Genomic DNA, 20,539 nt, shown 5'->3' on the forward strand with positions numbered 1-20,539 from the left:
GTGTGCTCTTGGTTTTGGGGTAGATTCCCGTGATTTATCACTTACATACAACACCCGGTGCTCATCCCAGCAAGTGCCCTCCTCAATGCCCGTCACCCATTTTCCCCTCCCCCCCACCCCTGCCCCACACGCTCCTGCCCATCAACCCTCAGTTTGTTGTCTGTATTTAAGAGTCTCTTATGGTTTGCCTCCCTCCCTCTTTGTTTGAAAGTATTTTTTCCCCTTCTCTTCCCCCATGGTCTTCTGTTAAGTTTCTCAAGTTTGGACTTCTACTCTCTATAACTGTAAGAAAATAAATTTCTGTTGTTGAAGCCACCCAGTCAATGATAGTTTGTTATGGCAGCCTGGGCAGACTAAGACAGCTGGTGAAGAATTCTGGAGAACTCTGCACGGTCAAGGTTGGGCACGGTGTGTGGCTCTTTCCCCCAGACCCCACAGTCTCTCGCTTCCCACTGTCTTTGCGAGAGGGTTCCTGACTCAGCCAGCAAGACTCCCCACCTTTGTCTGGATGCTTGAGCAGCCAGAAATTTCCAGAAGAGTTAGCAGGAAAACCTTGTATGAGGATCCATAAAAATTTATTAAAATTAAATCCTTTCACATTCAACTTATTAATTAAAAAAGGTTATAATAGCCTGAAGGAGGAGCCTTAAAAAGCAGCTGAACTTTTTGTCTAATTGCTTTCAGAAAGAACAACTCAAAACCATCTGCCAAAAGCCTCTCTTTTGGCTTCGGCATTCCTGTGACGCTGATCTAAATAAAATTCCTTCCAGCAGGTGTGCTCGTCTGATTACCTGCGGGCCCTCGATCCTTGGAAAATCTCGGGGAGGCAGTTCCACTGTAAATCAGATCTGGTAGAAGAGATGCACATCTGGTCCACACTGCTGGGTGTAAGTAACCCTTAATGCTCGCCCGCCCAGGCTCCGTCTTCCGGGGCCTGTGGTTGCAGACGCAGTGTGTACTCACGTGTGACGGCTGTGGGTCTCTTAAGCCCTGGCCTGGAAGCAGCCTTCTTTCTGCCTTCAGGCTCCCTGGGGTCCTGCCCTCACGTGCAGGAAATTCCAGGCAGGCTCTTCAGTTTCTGAAACCCTGTTGGTTTCTTCCCAGCTATAAACATGAAATAGATCCATGGTACCGAGCATGGAAAGTTCAGACAAATAAGAATACAGTTACATCCATCGCTCAGCAATAACTAGTATTTACATTTTGTTCTATCTCCTTCCAATAACTTTTTTCCGCGAATATACCTGTGAGCACACGTATGTGGGCATCCCTATGAATGCATGTGACTATGCGTGTGAATATAGATGGGACCAGGTAATTATATTTATATAGTTGTGGTTATGCTTCCCATATAATTTTATGGGCTGACCTCATAAAAGTAATACAGGGATCAGATAATAAAAAACAATATAAGTGGGTACAAATAAAAAGTAAGAGTCCCGTCAGTCAAAGCCTTCACGACAGAGGCAACTGCTTTTAGCCATTTGTCATTGTTGGCACCCTCCGTGGGTGAAATCACTCCAGATGAAGTGCTCCTGCGTTTTTGGTTCCCTGTTTTAAGTAGAACCTCCCCATGGGGTGCCTGAGTGTTCCAGTTGGTTAAACATCCGACTTCGGCTCAGGTCGTGATCTTGCGGTTCGGGAGTTCGAGCCCTGCATCGGGCTCTGTGCTGACAGCTCAGAGCCTGGAGCCTGCTTCCGATTCTGTGTCTCCTTCTCTCTCTGTCCCTCCCCTGCTCACACTCTGTCTCTTTCTCTCAAAAAAATAAACAGTAGATAAATATTAAGTAGAACCTCCCCATCCTCTGTAATGAAGGACAAGGGGAGCCCGCTGCCCCACAGCCCTCCCTGTCCTTACCTTCCTGTCTCTGCTGGCCACGTTTTTATTTTTAAATCTTTGAATTGAGGAGCTTCCTTGCGTTAGCTCATATACTTAACTCTTTCCTTATTAACTTTAATCAGTACCTTTGGACCTCCCACTGGGAGAGATGAGGGACTTCACACCCCACGTTCCTTTCTCCTTGTTTTCGACCAGTTGTATCACTAGACCATCATGGGGTCAAACACGTACACTCGTGCTCTATCTGGAGTTGAAATTTCCATGATTTGTCTATCGCTTTCAGATTCGAAAAGAACATAGTGTTTATAATATTATGATGAATATTATTATTATAAATATTCTGTGCAGAAACAACTATTGTGTCCTCAGTCTTGTGCCACTTGTAGAAGAAAGATGAAAAAGCCCTCACCTTGGAGGAAGGGAGAGGACAGCCCTCTCTACTTGCGTCTGACATTTGATATCGCCGTGTGACTGCGGAGATGACCCAGCTGCAGCACATCGTTGGCTCCTGCGGGTTCCTCTTGTCCCTGCCCTGGTCTGATTTGCTCCCGCGGTGGCCTTCTGGGAGCGCACCTTCTGGTTAGATTCCATCCACGGGCTGGATCCCATTCTCCAATTTCTTGGATTCCTTGTATGTTTTGCCGACACAGTTGATTGAGTGACTCTGTTAGGAAGTGTGTATGAATTGGACACTTTCTAAGTGCCTGCCCTGGTTGGATTTGGACTGGGTATAAAGTAATTTTTCCTATGAGACTTAAGCAGTCCGCTCCGTTATCTAGTGTCCGAGGACGCTGATACGTGTCTACTGCTGGTGTGATCATCATTCATCAGGAAGCTGTCTGTCCTTTGCTCTAGAAGCTTTAGAGTCCTTTCTCTATCCCCGTGCTCTGTAACCTTATGAGGTTTGGGGCTGTTTATGAGTCTTGAGCTACTTGATGGGCCTTTTCTCCAGAGCTTCATATCATCAGATATTTTTCTTCTATTATTTCCTTTCCTTCAAGTTCTCTGTTCTGTCATCCTGAAATGCTTATGACGTGGATGTGGCCCTTCTGCATTAATCCTGGGTATTAGTGAAAAATTTTTATTTTTCTATATTGTGTGGTGTGCATAAATTTCCCCTCTAGTTGTACTGATTTTTTTTTTTTTCCAATCCGAATTTTAACTTTCCCGAGCTCTTGATTTCACCGCTCACTTTTCTAAGCAGCCTGTCAGGTCTCCCTGAAGCGTTATGTTAAAATTCTTCCAAGGTGCCTTCTCTTTCCAGAATCCTCCTTCTTATTTCTGGGGTCACCTTTGCTGTCCTCTTGGGGATGCTGAGTGTCTTCAAGGGTCCAGCAGTCCTGGTTTGGCATTGGCATTTCTGAGCTTTCTGAATGAAAGTGCCAGCACGTGGGGTGCCTGGGCGGCTCAGTCGGTTAAGTGTCTGACTTTGGCTCAGGTCGTGATCTCACGGTTCGGGGGTTCGAGCCCCGCGTCGGGCTCTGTGCTGACAGCTTGGAACCTGGAACCTGCTTCGGATTCTGTGTTTCCCTCTGTCTCTCTCTCTGCCCGTCCCCGCTGCTCACACTCTGTCTCTTCCTCTCAAAAATAAATAAACATTAAAAAAAAAAAAAGAAAGCAAGTGCCAGTACAAGTCAGGCTTACTGTCCATGACGCAGGCCGGCAAGGGTCCAGGACCCCGAGGGGGCCGGGCCCCTCGGGACCAGCGCAGAGCGCGTTTGGCTTCACCCAGGATAGAAATCAGACAAGGGGGAAGTGAGAGCAGAGTCTACTGAATGGAGCAAATGACACGGGTATTAGCAGAGGGAGCGTTTGGGAGGCTCAGAAAAAGAGAAGTGAGTCTCCCCGTCTCTTGGAGTTGGGGTTTTATATTGGAAAGGGGTCGAGGATATGTGTTCCTTCAGGAATCCTGGGTAGGGTCCGATCAAAGGCGACTGTCAGCTGAGTAACAGGTGTTATTCCATAAACCCCCAAAGTCAGGGGCATTGACACCAGTGGCGACTGAGGTTTGTTCGAGGCTAATGTCTTGTTGCTGGGGATCTGGTTCTTCTTGGATATTATCAGGTGTGTGGGGGCCGAGGATGAAACTCAGAGAATGAGTAACTTGTTGGCTTCCCCCTTTGGGCGGGAACATAGCTTCTTTGGTTTACTCAAGGGCAAGGTGACATACAGAATGTGAGTACACGGGGCCTCGTGGAGAAATGGGACAGCTGGAGCCTTTCTAAAATCGAGTCCCTTCAGGGTTCCTGTGTCATCAACACCAGCATCTGCCCCTGAACGTGAGGAATGACTGCAGACCTTTAGGGGGGTGGGGCATGGATTCCATTTCTGGCCGGGAAAGGGGGAACAGGCCGCCCCCAAGCAAATGCCAGAGGAAGAGGGCCTCACCCTGGGGTACCCACCCAACCCTCAGGAAGTTCACTCCAGTAAGAGGACCTTTTCTTTGGGGTGGGAGACCCGCTCATCTGTTCCAAGTAAAGGGCTTTCATCAGTCACCCCCAATTCCACCCTGTGGACTTGGTACCTGCTCTAGCTCTTAGTACCTGCCAACTCGGGGCGCTCATGCTGTCCCACAGTGCATCTCTCTACCTCAGCCTTCCCCTTGTCATGTGTTCAGCCGAGACTTGCTCTGCTCAACCTTGTCCATCAAGATGAGCAAAATCATTCTGCCCGTTGTTTTGAACCAGTGATGGTGGTCCCCTTCTTCCGGATTCTGTGCTTTTATGAACGTATTCCAGTTTGTTCTTCGATACCATGGTTTTAGTGGGATTTGAGGAGAGAGAAGTCTGTTCTGTTTTTATGTTTGAAATGTTTTTAGAGTTAGCAGTATGTTATAAAGATTTCCGATGTCATTAAAATTTTAGCAAACATCACTGATACGCAGCCTACTCTGATTAATGTGCATTGCTTATTGATTTCTATATTTTAAGATTTTTTTCTTATTTTTCTTCCTTTACTTTCTTTGTCCTTCCATTCAAAATTAAAAAAAAAAAGTTTATTTATTTATTTTGAGAGAGACAGCACGATCAGGGGAGGGGCAGAGAGAGGAGAGAGAGGGAGAGTGAATCCCAAGCAGGTTTCACATGGAGCCTGATGCGAGGCTCGATCCCATAGACTGTGAGATCACGACCTGAGCCGAAATCAAGAGTCAGACACTTAAGTGAGCCACCCAGGCACCCATTTGTTTCCATTTTAAATACAACGCAGTACAATTTTTTTGGCGCACAATTTTTTGAACACATTTCAGCATAGATTTCAGACAATAGAGTTACTGGGTCAAAGGCTGAGAACCAGTGTTTGGACTCTTCATACATAATTGCCAAATTGTTTTCTCTAAGCTGTTGTTTCAGTGGCCACAAAGTCCCCCGCCCATTATATTTTCCCCAGGATGCTAAAAACAAACAAACAAAAATATGTAAACAAAACCGTCCCATGCTGAAAAAACAGCATAAAAAAATTTTATTTCTTTGGTGGCTTATGAGATCAACTATTACTTCCATATATCTTATTAGTTGTTTGTCTTTCCAGTTTTGTGAATTCTGTGTTCATGTTCTTTTTGTGTTCCCTGTTTGCCTCTTCCTTTTAGTGATACTGTTTATAATGCTCCAAAGTTTATATTTTTATACCGGCAAGGCTCTCAGCCTCTTCCTTTGTGATTTCTGTGGTTCCCTTTTAACTTTGAATGTCCTTTGACTATGAAAGAGGGGTTAGATATTTACATATAATTCACTCCAGGTTTCGATCGTTTGATTTCTTGGTCTTCTCCTTTTAAACAGTCTCTTCATTTCGTTCATGTCTTACGGCATTAAGTAGAATTTCTAGGATCGTGTTACTTAATAGAAGAGGGGATGGGCAAGTTGTCTTCTCCCTCATTTTAATGGCAGTACCTCTGCAGTGATTTTCAAAATGGGATGTGTTTGGTGTCCCTTTGGATGTAGGAGGAGAAGAGAAGGAGAAAGAAATTACGTTTCACTAATGTCCACTGTGGAGAGACACCGACCCTCAATTGCTCATCTGCCTGCTGGTCTGATGTGATGGGGGTGATGTGTTCAGGACAGGTGGGCTCATGGGGGCACTGACCTTATTTCCAGTGACTTCCTCATGCCCTTGTTTCCAGTGACTTGTGACACACATGCCTGGTGTGGGGGATTCACAGATTATACTCATTAATTTTAATTAGACGAGCACTCCAAAAAGGGGCAGGATATGTGCCAAGAAGCTCCAGCTTTGGGATCATGCATATCACACAGGCCCAAGTGGACCTCAAGACACCGGCTGAGATGGCATTTCCTGTGCTCCCCCAAAGACACCTTCATCAGCGCTTTATGAATGAAAACACTGACGAGCCAATCAGATCAGACAGAAGTTGGCTGAAACCATTGGAAAATGCGAAAAGACTGTTTAAAATGTTGATCTGTGTTCACTCTCATGAATAATGAAACCTGGCCTGTATCTTTGAAATGGGATGGAAAATGACTACAGATGGCTTTTGCGTCACAGTCAAGTGTGGGGCTTAGTTCAGGGCAAAGTTCTTAAAAGAGTTGTCAAACACAGAGGGTCACACACTTTCTGCCACCAACAGGGGAGTGATCCACATTTGCTGATCTTTTCTGAGATGGCGGATGCTGTTGGCCACACACACTTAAAGATGACACTTCAACAAAGGTTTGAGGAAATGACTTCTTTTAGAGGAAACTCATGCTATGGAAAGAGCATTTTGAAAATCATGTTTTTGGAAATGTTTCAACCATGATGTGATTCTGTTGCAAAAAAAAAAAAAAGAAAAGAAAAGATGTGAGCATGCTATCTATAAACTCAAATCTGCGAAGCTAAAAAATCTGGAAACAGAACTTTGTCAACCGCTTAAGAAATCTTCCAAATGAAGAGATCAAGTGTTTTTTAGACCCATTTGTTAAAAATACAAAAATGCGATTGCTTTCAGTTTGCAAAATCATCCATTGACATTAGGGAAGAAGAAACTTTACCAGCCAAATATCAGCAGAAATCTTGGTATGCCTGTAGGGTGGGAGTACAGAGTGAATATTGTGATTTAGTAAATACTGCCAATGACATTTTTCTTCAGTTTGGATCTGTGTCTCTTTCTGAGGTGTATTTTTGGTTACGGCAGATGTTAAAATCTAGTATGGAAATACACCCAACCTAAAAGCAGATCTTTAAATCACTGCATCTAACAAAGTGTTATGGCAAGTACTTCAATAAGCATGAATGATATCAAATCACATTACTTTCCCCAAAAAGTCTAATTTCTGTGTTTGGAGAGAAAAAATCATTCACTTAATTAAGCAGGGTTTTAAATTTATTAGTCTAGAGTTAGTTGCACATAGACTTCTCATATTTCAGAATGTTTTCTATGTGTGCTTTCTCTATTTGTTTTAATAGACTTGTCAGAGTTTCGTCTAGTTTATTGCTTCTGTTTCAATAGCCAGCTCTTTTATCTGTTTTCTAATTCATCTCTTTCATTATTCCTGTTTCCTTAATTTATTTTGTTGTTAGTTTTCTAAGAAGTCAGCATTTAAGACTTATGTCGTGTTTGTTTTTTCTCTTTAGGATAATGAAAGCAAATACCTAACATTTTATTTGAATGTTACTTTGCTGTATACCTCGAGTTATTTCCATTTTTGGTTTTTGAAGATAAACCTGTAATTTTAACTTAATAACTTGAATCTAGGAAGTATCGGAGAGCGTATATTAACAAATTCAATTTTATTTTTTATTTAAAAAAATTTTTTTTTTCAACGTTTATTTATTTTTGGGACAGAGAGAGACAGAGCATGAACGGGGGAGGGGCAGAGAGAGAGGGAGACACAGAATCGGAAACAGGCTCCAGGCTCTGAGCCATCAGCTCAGAGCCCGACGCGGGGCTCGAACTCACGGACCGCGAGATCGTGACCTGGCTGAAGTCGGATGCTTAACCGACTGCGCCACCCAGGCGCCCCAACAAATTCAATTTTAATGAAAAAGTTCAAGGGATCGAATATCCAACGTGGTGATTACAGTGAATCATATTGCATTGGGTACTCGAAAGCTGCTAAGAGAGTAGATCTGAACTGTTCTCAACAGAAAAAAGACATGGTAATTATGTGACACAATGGTGGTGTTAGCTAACACTAGGGTGATAATTGTTTTGCAGTATTTAAGTGCATTGAATTGACTCATTGTACACCTTAAGCTTACACAGTGTGATAGGTCGGGTATATCTCAAGAAAGCTGGACAAAATGTCATTGCAGCTATTCAAATATTGACTTTTATTATTGTTTATTTTTTTAAGTTTATTTATGTATTTAGAGAGAAAGAAAGCGAGTGAGCACGTGAGCAGGGGACGGGCGGAGAGAGAATTCCAGGCAGGCTCTGTGCTCTCAGTGCAGAGCCCGACGTAGGGCTCCATCTCACGAACCGAACCACAAGATCATGACCTGAGCCGAAATCAAGAGCCGGACGTTTAACGACTGAACCCAGGTGCCCCAGCCCATGTTTCTAAATCCTTTTGTTGAACTACCTGACAGGGCTCTGTTTTCCTGACTGTACTTTGCCTGGTAAAACAACTTAACGGAAGAGAAAGAGACGGAAACTCAGAGCCCAGAGAAGAGCAGAGGACTAGATGTTGCTGCAGAGCAGGAAAACCCAAAAAGGCTCTGGAAGTTTGAGTTTTAGGTCCATGCTGGGGTAAAAAGTGTGGTCTTGGAGCCACAACAGGCAGGGGCGGGAACTGAGACCACGGTCTGGCTGTCCCTCCTTTAAGTGGAGACGAGACTCAGTCTGTCCACTGCTCGGCAAAGTGGCAGAGATGTTTATTTCTGCCCAGATAAAGGCTCTAAAGGCTCCAGTGGTAAATCAGACCTCAAACCTGGCGTTCAGGGAAGCGCAGTCCAAATTGGAATGCGCGTGGGTGCAGGCATTCCAAGCCAAGGATGAAGGTACAAACTGGTCCTGAGCTCGGGAGGCCCTGTGCCCCGTGGCACCTGTGCCACGGACTCGGCTTTCCCAGCGCATGGGGCTCCCAAGGCAAGAGCTGCGCCCGCTGAGCTTGCCACAGGAGTTCCTGCCACGGAAAGCGGTAGTCCACGCCCGCCACAGTTCACCGCCAGGCAACGAACGTCCAGGAAGCACAAAGAGGAGAATTAGTGCCTTAAGAAATTGAGACAACAGACATTCTGAAAGAGAATGTGAACAAGTAGGAACCTAAAACGTAAAAGACTAGAAATTGTAACCAAAGATTCAGACCCAGTGCACAATGAGAGGAGGATTGGTAAGAGAAACCAAGTTAAATGGCCAGGAATGGAAAAGATGGTCTTTTCGATGCAAAAGTCAGTGGACAGGTTAAGCCACGGATTAAGTTACAATTGAAAACAAGAAATTGGGGAATTTAATTTTGAGGAAATTGCTTATGAGATTCACAGATAAAAGTAATGAAAACTAAAAAGAAGAATTCGGGGCACCTGGGTGGCCCAGTCGGTTAAGCGTCTGACTCTGGGGCTCAGCTCAGGTCATGATCTCATGATTTGTGGGTTCCAGACCTGCATCGGGCTCTGCACTGACAGCATGAAGCCTGCTTGGGATTCTCTCTCTCTCTTTCTCTCTCTGCCCCGCCCCCCTCAAAATATATGAGTAAACTTTAAAAAAAATTTTAAAGAATAATTTAAGGAATGTGAAAGATACAATAATTTAACAGTTAAGATTTAGTTCAGCTCAAGTCATGATCCCAGGGTCATGAGATGGAGCCCCATGTTGGGCTCCACACTGGGTGTGGAGCCTGCTTAAGATCGTCTCTCTCTCCCTGTGTCCCTTCCTTGCTCGTGCACATGCTCTTGTGTGCTCTCTCTCTCTCTCTCTCTAAATAAATAAATAAATAAATAAATAGGAATTGAACTCAGAGGAAAGTGTGCCTCGCAAGAAGCAACAATGAGTTGAGTAACTGGTGAACTTGTGCAAGAGTCTAGAAAAGCTCTGGTTGTAAACGGAACAACAACAACAACGACGACGGATAATGGGAGGGCTTGAAAGGAAGGTTGACCTGAAACATCGGACAACAATAACACGGAAGAACAAGGCAATCCAAAAATGAGAAACAACCCAATACATAAATATGAGAAGCTAATTGACAGAAGAGGAACCCAGAATGGCCAAAAGGCATAGAAGAAGATGCCTAAACTAGCAATCAGGGATATTCAGTAAAATGTAACAGTCTGCTAATACCAAATGTTGGCAAGGCTGTGGGGCAAATAAACACGCTCTTAGACTAACCACCCATCTTTCAAAGGAATCCACAGTGTGGGCTATACTCCACAGTGTGGGCTATACTTAGGCAGCCACTTGCTTCTAATGAATTGAATAGAGTGAAAGCGACGGCATGTGATTTCTAAGACCAAGTCATAAAAGCTCCCTTCTATCTCTTGGATCCCGTCTCTGGGGGAAGCCAGCTGCCATTTCATAAGAACACTTGAGCAGCCCTACGGTGGTGCCCACAAGGAAGTGAGACCTTTTGTGAATAGCTGTATGAGTACGCCATCTTGGGAGTGGATCCTCCAGATCCAGTCACGCCTTCTGAGGGTGGTTGCCCTGGTCAATGTCTTGACTGCAGACACCTCATGAGATCTACTGAGCCAGGACGACCCAGCGAGGCAACTTTTGATTCCTGAACCACAGAACCTGTGAGATAATATTTGTTGTTCTAAGTCACTCACTTCAAGGGCAATTTGTTACGTTCGCAATAGAAAACTAACTCAACCACTTTGGAGAGCAGTTTGGTAAAGCCTGTGTGATATTTTATGTAGGTCTCTGGGCGAAAGAAATGTTGGCAAATAATATACAAAGAGATACACACGAGGATATTCCCCGTAGCATACTTTGACGTCAGTTACATAGTGAATAAACAAATTGCAACATATTTATACAGTGGAACACTATGGAGCAGTTAAAAATAAATTAGGTGTATATACATGGATTTGGACAAATCCCTAAAATTTAATGTAGAGTGAAATGGGCACGTTGTAAAAGCATATGTGTGGTGTGATATTATTTATGTAAATGTAAAGATATATACAGCAATACCATAATATATTCTATACAGTTACTAGCAAATGTAGGGGAATTTAAAACATGGATGGGAAGGATGCATTTCACAGTGGAGGGGAGGAAGTGGAGGAATGGGAGAGGTGGGCAGGGCATCAACATAATCTTATTATTACTGTCAAAAAAAAATCTTTGCCAAGTAAGGTAAAATATCAGCCTCTATTCAATCTGAGTGGTGGGTCCGTGCACGCATGATGTTATTTGCTCGATTTTCTATTTGCTTGAAATACTCTTTATTGCCATTAATGGAGATTTTCCTTCTGCTACTATTTTGGGTTCTTTGCTTTGCAAGGCCTGCCCCTTCTCCAGACCAGCTTGCCTCTCAGTATATTGTTTTCTGCTTTTTGACCTGATATCGCCTCACCTACTCGGAGGTTTTCTTATGAATTTGCATTCTCATTTCATAGGCACCCTGCTCTCTTTCTTGTTTGTAAGGACATAACCAGAAACCGTAAAATTGTCCTCTTTCTTGGATCCTATCACTGTCGACAGTATGTTCTTTGCTTTACATCTTCTTAAAAGTGCTTCCTCCTGTAATGATGCAGACTTTTCTTATGCAGACCCCCACGTTGGTGTTTTCTGCTTACTCATTCCTGTCTGATTTGAGCTCGATCCCAACTCTGTTTGCCAATTGGCATGCCCCTGCAGATCTTCACAAGGGAACACAATTGTTTTCTAAGTGCTTAGTCAAATGCCCAGTGTCTGGCTGGCATTCATGTGGCGCATCTTTGCTGGAGGAAGATCGGATCTTCTCGTCTCCCCTTACTGAACTCCTGGGCTGTGAGGAGAAGACGTACATTTCTGGGGTGTTTCAGATCTTCTGCATTTCTTCCTAAATCAAAAGTAAGACATGAAAAGCCATAATCCACCTAGGTCTTTGCTCCTAGGGTCCTTCTCACGGACACCTGTGCCTGCAGCGAATTTCACATCTCCACGTGCAGGGCCTGTGCCCCCGACCCTCCCATTTCTAGCCACGTGGCCTACCGGGAGGTGTGATCCTTGAGTAGCTGGAGGTAAGGGGGTTGCTGCTTCCCAGTGGTGCCGAGGACAGCGGGGATTTGACCCAGGTTGCTTAAAAAAATTTTTTTTTAATGTTTATTTATTTGTGAGAGAGAGAGAGACAGAGTGTGAGCAGGGGAGGGGCAGAGAGAGAGGGAGACACAGAATCGGAAGCAGGCTCCAGGCTCCGAGCTGTCAGCGCAGAGCCCGACGCGGGGCTCGAACTCACAGACTGTGAGGTCATGACCTGAGCTGAAGTCGGCCGCTTAACCGACTGAGCCACCCAGGCGCCCCGACCCAGGTTGCTTTTAAAAAGCAATTCCCACGTAGTCTGGAAGGGAGATAGCCTGATGTCACGGTTGGCCATTCCCGAGCCCCTGAAATAGGAGAGAGTTTGGGTAGCCCCTTGTATGCCCCTTGTATGTTGGGCATTTGACTAAGCGCTTCTAAAACAATCGTGTTCCCTCTTCAAGATCTGCAAGGGCATGTCTCCTGGCTGCACAGGCCGCTCTGGGAAGTCCGCAGTCGATTCCGTGCTCACCCCAGGTGCCCGCGGAGAGCGCAAGCTTCAGCTGAGGTCTTGTCCCTCCTTTCCAGAGTCCGTTGAAGACTTTAAAAATTCTTAAATCCTTTGAAAAAGTTTCAGAGACAAGGTAAAATGCCTTTCTCTAGATTTCTTCCCCCCCTCCCCATCTCTGAGGTCCATTACCAGAACCTATACGACCGAAATAAAGAGCAGTGCTTCTCAAACTATTCGTGGGGAAGGATTAGTTCGAACATGAAGTCACCTGGTCCCCTCCTCAGATGTGGGGACAATGCTATAAATTGCTGTAAAAATTTCTATGCTGTCTTTCAATTCCTGTCCTTATCTCGGTGCGGACCAGCAGTAAGCCGTGTTCAACTGGCAGTGGTCCACAGGCCACACTTTGAGGAGCCCTGCAGAATTACATTTTGGTGCAGTATTTGTCCCGAATAATAATATCAGCCCACAGCAGTGTGCCTGAGTCTTTGGGACGATAGACAGAAACTTGGAAGGTGTATTAGTCTGGGTTCTCCAGAGAAACGTAACCAGTAGGGATGCCTAGCGAGATTTATTATAAGGAATTGGCGCACCCGGTGATGGAGGCCGAGAGGCTCCATGAAAGGCGGTTGGCAAGCTGGGGACCCAGGAGAGCCAATGGTGTAAACGCCAGTCTGGGTCGGAGTCTGAAGGGGGGAGAAGATGGTGTCCCAGCTTAGCAGTTAGGCAGAGAGAACGCATTCTCCTTTCCTCTGCTTTTTTTGTTCTCTTCAGGCCTCCGGCAGGTTGGATGTGCCCCCCCCCCCCACCTTGGGGAGGGCAATTCCCATCCCCCCACCCCCCACCCCCCGAGCCTACTGACTGAAACGTTCATTTCATTCAGAAACACTCTTACAGACACACCCAGAATAATGTTCAGTCCAGTTGGCACATAAAATTAACCATCCTCGACGGGCATCATCTCAAGTCGATGTGAGTGGGTCTCTTCTGCTTATTACTCTGCCAGGAAACATGCCAGTTCCTTGCCCCTAAAAACAGAAGCCGCTCCTTCCTTCCTCTCTCCCTCTCTCCCTCCTTCCGTCCACCTCCCTTCCTCCCTCCTCCCTTCCTTCCACCCTCTCTTCCTTCCTCTCTTTTTCTCTCTCTCTCCCTTCCTTCCTTCCTTCCTTCCTTCCTTCCTTCCTTCCTTCCTTCCTTCCTTCCTTCCTTCCTTCCTTCCTTATTTTTAATCTTATTTCTAGTATAGTGAACACATAGTGTTAGTTTTCAGGTTTGCAACATAGTGATTCAACAATTCTACACATTACTCAGTGCTCATCAAGATAAGTGTGCCTTTGCTCCCTTTCATTGGTTTCACCCTTCCCCCTATACCCACCCCCTTTTTAGCCTCCTGATACCTTGCCCTCGAGGTGACAATGAAGCCAACCTCCCCGGTGCCCAGGAAGCAGACTCATCTTCAGTTCTGGTGCTTTCCATTCGAATAGCTCCTCGCTCCTGATACAGTTGGCTGCTTGCTGAGAGCACGTGGCATTGGGACACCCCCCTGCCCCCACCCCCCGCCCCGTGCTCTGCTGTTCACACACCAGATCCCTCAGCACCCGGGTGCACATTGCCATTCACCTTCTCTCTGAAGCTCGCCCTCTGCCGGGTCCTTACTGATCCCCTCTTAATAACCCAGCGTGTTTTATTTTCAACCTACTGAATCCGTGGTCTCTGCCCTGCGTCCTGCTTCATACAGTCTTCAGCAGATAATCACTGGTATTGTTGGGAGTATGTCTAGTATTAAACCCAGTGCTTTCTGGAATTTATCTTTTTTCACATTTACAAAAATACTGTTCGGTGTATATCAAAACCCCATTTTTGCATAGGAGGAGAGTGCTGCTAACAGAGGTTAGCAACTTACCTCCGTGGCCCATAAGGGTAAGAGCTACAATTTCAGTCCCAACCCTGGATTTGACCAGAAAGTTCTGACTCTTTACCATGAAACTGCACTGCCTTACAGAAAACACACACACAAAAAAAATTGTCCATATGACATGCCGTCAAATTAATATCTCTTGATGAATAAAATTGCCACTGAAAAAATATTTCTTGGAAAGAAGGATCCATCTTCAAGTTCCGGTGCAGGATCGTGTTTGTCTCTGCTGATGAACTTGTGTGTATTTCCCTTCCTTGGCCAAAGAGACCAGCTGAAAGCTTGGGTTTCCCCAGGTGGCGTGGAGTGAAATTTAGTCTTTAATTGCAGCGGCTGTTTTTAGCTTCCTTGGGATTGTATTTATTCCTCCCTTTCTTGAACACGACTCCATTTGTCCACGCGCAGGGTCCACTTACATGTTTCTTTTCCCCACGCTACGTGGAGCAGTTGGGGGCGCAGGCTGGGCGCCCTGATTGTGAGCCTACTTTTGCAAGCTGCTTTTTCCAGAAGCAAATCATGTTGGTCTGTCAAATGGGACTCACTGGTGGCCAGTTTTCTCTGCAAAGTGCTCCACATATATTCTGTGACTGAACCTGAGGAGGGGCTTGGATGACATCCGACCGAGGATAACCTTGTCACTGTGGCTGGAGGCATTTGTGTGGTGCCCCCAGAGCCTCAGACACACAGGCTTATAATGGGCAGATGTTTATAAAACGCGGACAACCTAGAATGATGAGCGGTGAAAGGGGAAGGGGATGTTTTCTGCGCATGTGCTGAGCTCAGCGGCCGGGGGGAGGGGGGACTCTCCCCGGTTGGTGAAATTAGTGTCTTCCCATGTTTGTACGACTTAGAAATTAAGATAACCGCTGATAAAGCCGACTGGGTCCTGCGGCCAGTGGTGGGAGGGAAGCTGAAGCCAGTGTTAGGAACTAAGCACAGCCCATGGCCCTGTCCCCAAATTAGGATCGGCCCTGGCAAAAGGGAGGATGGTCCTACTTCAGACATCTGATTCTCACTTTTCACTGTGTTTGGTCTGAAAATCTTTGCTCGGTGAAAAGAGGAGATGGTAATTGAAGTGTTTGTCCAAGAGAAAGCTTCTTGTATTGAACTTCTTTTAATGTTTATTTTTGAGAGAGAGGTGGAGGGGAGGGGCAGAAAGAGAGGGAGACACAGAATCCGAAGCAGGTTCCGGGCTCTGAGCTGTCAGCACAGAGCCCGACGTGGGGCTCAAACCCACGAGCTGCGAGATGATGACCTGAGCCAAAGTGGGACGCTCAACCCACTGAGCCACCCAGGCGCCCCAAAAGACTCTTGTTTTTTATGTGTGAGGATAGATTCAGCTGTGAGGCGTAAGTCTGACTTCTAATTAGCTGAGAAGGTTCCCCTTGTAATTGGCCAGTGTAGACGTGCTTTGTAACTAGCATCCTGCCGTTCGTGATTGGCTGGCGGATGTAGGTTTTGTTAGCCGGGGAGGGGTGAGTGTGGTTTTGGAGCCTGATGGCTGGCTCTTGCCTCAGCCGTGTGTCTGTTTTACTTTTTGGGGACCCAGAACATTTGTGAGAGATGTCCCGTCTGTTACGATGAGTGAAAAATACCTTTGAGAGAAATCGAGAAATCAGGAAGTGTGGCCTATTTTTCAGGAAGATAATTAATTCGTTTTTAGACATCTTGAGTTTGAAATGAGAGTTTGACATCCGGTGGAAATGTCTGGTGCTTAGCTGACGCGCTTAGTGGAAATAGCACTAAGAAGGCCTGTGTTCTAGAACTGATTCTTCTGCTAACCGGCTCTGTGTTCCGGGTCAAGCCCCGTAGCTTTTAGGTGTCTCGTTGGTTAGTTTGTAAGTTAGCAGCTCTCAGCCCAAACAGGGACCTGCCAGTGTGTGCTCTGGACTGGAGAGAGGGTGGGGTGTGGGTCCTGCAGGACTTGTCACTTGTCACCGGGTGTCCCTGGTGCCTGCCGGCTCCAACCTCCCACGGTTAGGACAGTTCTTGTCATGAGTGTGGGTTTGAGGGACAGCAAGGCTGGATGTCCCGAGCGGTCATCCTCAGAGACGGGGGGGGGGGGTGGTCTTCCTGTAAGTTATAGCTTTTACCTCATCAGTGCCTGGAGGGCCCTTGGGGCTGCTCCCTCTTATCGTACAGGTGCAAACCGTAGTAAGAAATAAGACTTCACAAGTGGCTTCTCTGGAGAGTGAGGGATGTGTGGGGAGAGAGCTCTCTCTCCCACAGAACCCTGGCAGAGAGGCCCTCACCACTGCTTGAATGCCCCCAGGGGTGGGGAGATCACCCCTTCCAGTGCTGCCCAGTTCACCTTCCTGGAGCTCTGTTAAGAGGTGTTCTTTACTCACAGCCTGTAATGGACTCCCCGTACTTCCTACCTGTTCCCTAATTCCACTCAAAGGGGGATCAGTCCTCTTAGCCCCCTTTCCAGATAGGGGAGCACAACATGTGTCCCAACACGCTCAGCGGCTCCCTCGCCGTAACAGAGAGTCGTGTTCTCTGTGCTGTGGAGAAGCCCACCTTTCTAGCTGCCTTGTCTTTCTCTTTTGCGCTTGCTCTGTCTCCCTACGCTGACTCTTTCCTCCCTCTTCCCCTAGCCTGTGTCGCACTGGTGGGACCTCTTAAGCCCCAGGGCTGTCTTCTGGGCAGAGGAGCTTTGCTGGTCTAAGGGATGCAGTAATTCCCTGTAAGATTCTGGAAGCAGCTTTGTTCTGGGACACTGAGTGCCACGCGCCTTTCTGGCAGGGCGGGTGGTGTGAGCGGCGTCCCAGAGGGCTGCGCTCGTGAGCGGCTTTGACCAGCAGGTGTCTGCACCCAAGCCTGGCACGGGGGCCGCTTCTCCCAGGTGCGGAAGGTTGTCTGTATTTACTTAGGGCCTGCCGTTTCCCACCCGATTCGGGTGCTGTGTGAGTGGCTCATCTGCTTTACCTGGGAGAAGTCAAACCCTTGGATCTCCACACGGTCACAGCTGAGACGCCCAGTCCCCGGGGAGCCCAGCATTTCTGAGATGTGCGTTCCTTAAGGAGGACCAAAAAAGTTTATCGAGCCAAGTGAAGGAGCAGGGAGGCTTCTTCTTTGCCTGGAGAGGACGAGGATGTGATGATGACATGATGTCCCACGGCGTGCAAGGACCACATGGTTCCAACTCACGAGTAAATCGGGACAGTGAAGTAGCACGTAAAGCAAAGAAAGCGCTAGAACTCGGGGTCCCTGGGGAGTTGTTCAGGCCACGGGGACCCTGGGATTTTCTGACTTTCCCTCTAGAAATGTGATGGTTCTTTTAAAAGTGACAACCGGCCATCTGAAAACCAAGGTGGTCCTTTCAGGAAGGAAAGAAGGAACGGACGGTGACCTCTTTCTCTCCCCACTCCCGCTTCTCTGTGAACAGGGAGAAGATGCCTTTCCACCATGTGACCGCTGGCTTGTTGTACAAGGGGAATTACCTCAACCGATCTCTGTCCGCGGGCAGCGACAGCGAGCAGCTTGCTAATATCTCCGTGGAGGAGCTGGACGGTAAGGAGCCCGCCCTGTCTGGGAGGTCAGCCACCCACGGGAGGCATCTGAGGCGATTGTGCGTCTACGGTGAAAGTGCCAGACTCTGGCCACCCGTTGTGGCCAAGTCTAACGGTGGTGAGAACGGGAACGGGCTCAGAGATAAATTCTGCATAAATGACTTCTTTGTGCGGGACAGACCTCGTTATTTGGTTTCTTTGTACACGGACTGGGGGGGACAGCCTTCCGCTCCCAAAATACATTTTCCAGTTTACGGAATCTTGATCACCAGTGGCGTCGTCATTTTTCCATATTGTCATTTACGCAGGGCCCAGCTGTAGGGGAGGTTTTAAGCCCTGCTAATGGCTGTCTCTTGACTTGGGGCCATGGTGCTTTGAATCCTGCCCAGATCAGAATCCTCTGGAAGCCTAGACGTGGGAATGGACAGCAATTATTTTAATTGCCTCTGTTCCTTTGTTACACAGTGTAGTCCTGGGTGTTCAGGGCAGGGATAGGGATGGGAACACCATGACTAAATTCATCCTGGGACCGTGCCCTGTCGTCTCCTCATTGGTAACCCCCTGATTAAACAGCAAAATTACAAAGAGGAAGAAGGACTTTATTTCTTCGAGAATCGAAAATGTGGTGGAATCAGCCAGATGTTCAGCTAGGTGTTACATCCGCGGAGGCCGAGCCAGAATCCGCTCTCCCCGACGTTTTGGGATGCCGTGTTCCTTGTGAACACCATTTTAAAGCATGGAGTTGAAATTTGCTTTCTAAAGAGACGTCAGAGTTACCCCCGATGGCCCACCTATTTGCTTTTAAGTGACATGGTCTGACCAGCGTGCTGTCTCCGTGCAAGAGGGGCGCCTCACGGCCGTTACTCGCAAGAGGAAGGCGGGGAAATCCAGCTCTGGGCCAGCGAAGCCCAGCTTGCTGCAGACTGGGCAGGATGGAGGAAGGCGGAGGGACAGGGCCGTCTGATAGCCTTTCCTGCTCTTGTCCATTTTGATTGCTTGCTCATCTAAAAGACTGGCTTATTTATATAAGTAAACCGTAAGGCAGCAGAGGCTGGTGGGTAGGGTTCCCGGTGGGGGCATGTGACAGGAAGCCGGAGTGACAGGAAGCAGAGCCAGGCTCGCCCCCGTCTGGACAGAGGCTGGTGGCAGGAGAGGAGAGCAGGACCCTCGGGGGATCTCCTCGGCTTCAGTTGGCCAGAGGACATTCGGACGCAGAAGCAGGCAGTAGAGGCCTGACTGCCTCCAAAGCCAGGTGACCATAGAGAAGGCCAAAGCTCAACTAGTATGTTGAGCGGGACCCAGGCTTCCCCAGACCCCCGGGGAGTCCGCTTAGGGAAGTGGTGCATTGATTTGGGGGTGTGTTTGCATTTGTGTTTAGTTGAGTAGGTCCCTGGGCTCAGTCATCAGCAGGAGGGGCTGGAAGCCTCCGTGAGTAGAGGCCATGAGATCCAGGCAGGAAGTCCCTGTGTTTAAAGGTGACTCTTAAAGAAGTCGAGATGACTAACCAAAGGGAGTTTGGAAATCACCTGTGGCTCTCACAGATCCTGGCTTTCCCTTGCCTTTTCCCTTCCCTCCCAGTGTTGCTCTGAATAATCAAGAGATGATTTCTCCTTAGAGCATCGGCTTTTTTCTCTGTTAAATCTGGGCCACTGCCAGGGCGCACAGCTTTTCAAGAGGACTGCGGGCTGGATTTTGCCCCCACCCCCAGGGTGGCCAGTGGAATCGCTCTCCGTGTACCTGGGCAAGTGGCCTAGCTCAGGAGCGTGTTTCACTCAGCCCCAGGCAGCCGAGCAGGGCTGAAAGGTGCCTTCTCAGCAGGCACGAATAGCAGGGAGAGATTCTAACAGCCCTCAAGCCTACATGGGCAGGCTTAGCAGTGGGGGCCCCGCGGAGTCCCTAATGAAGTCCAGCCAGACTTTATAGCCTGAGGCCTGAGGCCAGCTGCTGAAGACACTCTGTTGTCCTTCAGGAGGGTAATCCAGATCTCAGCTTGGAGAAGGGCCATTTATTTTCTGATGGAAGATTCCTTCTACTTATTTACTTTTGGCCAAGGTGAACCCTGAGTTATGACTGCTCATGCTTTATTACGAGCATCTTGGGGCTCCAGGCAGGGCTGTGCAGATGTGCACTGAGGGTAGAGCCAGCAGTCAGGGTCTGAAAACCAAGCGCAGGTTGGTTCTCGCGGAAGACACCTTTCCGAGGCTTTGTCTGTTTGCTGTTCTCTGAGCCCTAAAGACCTGTTTCCTGTTGCTCTGGGCCACTCATTTATCCTCAGAGGAAACATGGCATTGCACAGGGAGTTGATGTGGTGGACACTGAGGGGAATCAAAGCTTCCTTTGTGATCCATTAGTTGGGCACCGCCTTCCCTCACTGTGCCCCCTTCCTTACCCCGTGGCGGCTGCAATCCCCTGCTTACGAGTCGCCGAGGGGACAGGTTCCCCTACCCGACTACTGTTTATCACCCGGGATAGAATGTCCCTTTCCTTCAGTGGAAGGGACAAACTCACCCGGTCCGTGAGTGGTTACCTTCTGAGAAGAGGTGTGAAAAGAGCCACTCACCATGCAGGTTATCTCCAGCTGACATACACTCTGGAGAGTTTCTGTTTCTTCTCTTTAAGCAAAGAGAGGGAGTCATGCAAACCTGCATGAAGTTGGCCAGAC

The 20,539-nt window shown here is 47.5% G+C and overlaps 1 protein-coding gene across 4 annotated transcripts in view; it reads left to right on the forward strand.

Moving 5' to 3' along the window:
* Positions 1 to 20,539, forward strand: part of CALN1 (calneuron 1) — a 520,543-nt gene that overhangs the window by 121,329 nt on the left and 378,675 nt on the right. For 2 of the 4 annotated variants that reach the window (XM_053212930.1, XM_053212929.1), the window contains exon 3: positions 17,758 to 17,878. In XM_053212930.1, coding sequence (XP_053068905.1) covers positions 17,758 to 17,878 — 121 coding nt within the window. Of the gene's footprint in view, positions 1 to 17,753; positions 17,879 to 20,539 lie in introns of all 4 variants that reach the window. The other 2 variants (XM_053212931.1, XM_027041856.2) reach the window with 1 other exon arrangement.

The sequence above is a fragment of the Acinonyx jubatus genome, chromosome E3, assembly GCF_027475565.1.
Source record: "Acinonyx jubatus isolate Ajub_Pintada_27869175 chromosome E3, VMU_Ajub_asm_v1.0, whole genome shotgun sequence".
In the NCBI taxonomy this organism is placed as follows: Eukaryota; Metazoa; Chordata; class Mammalia; order Carnivora; family Felidae; genus Acinonyx; species Acinonyx jubatus.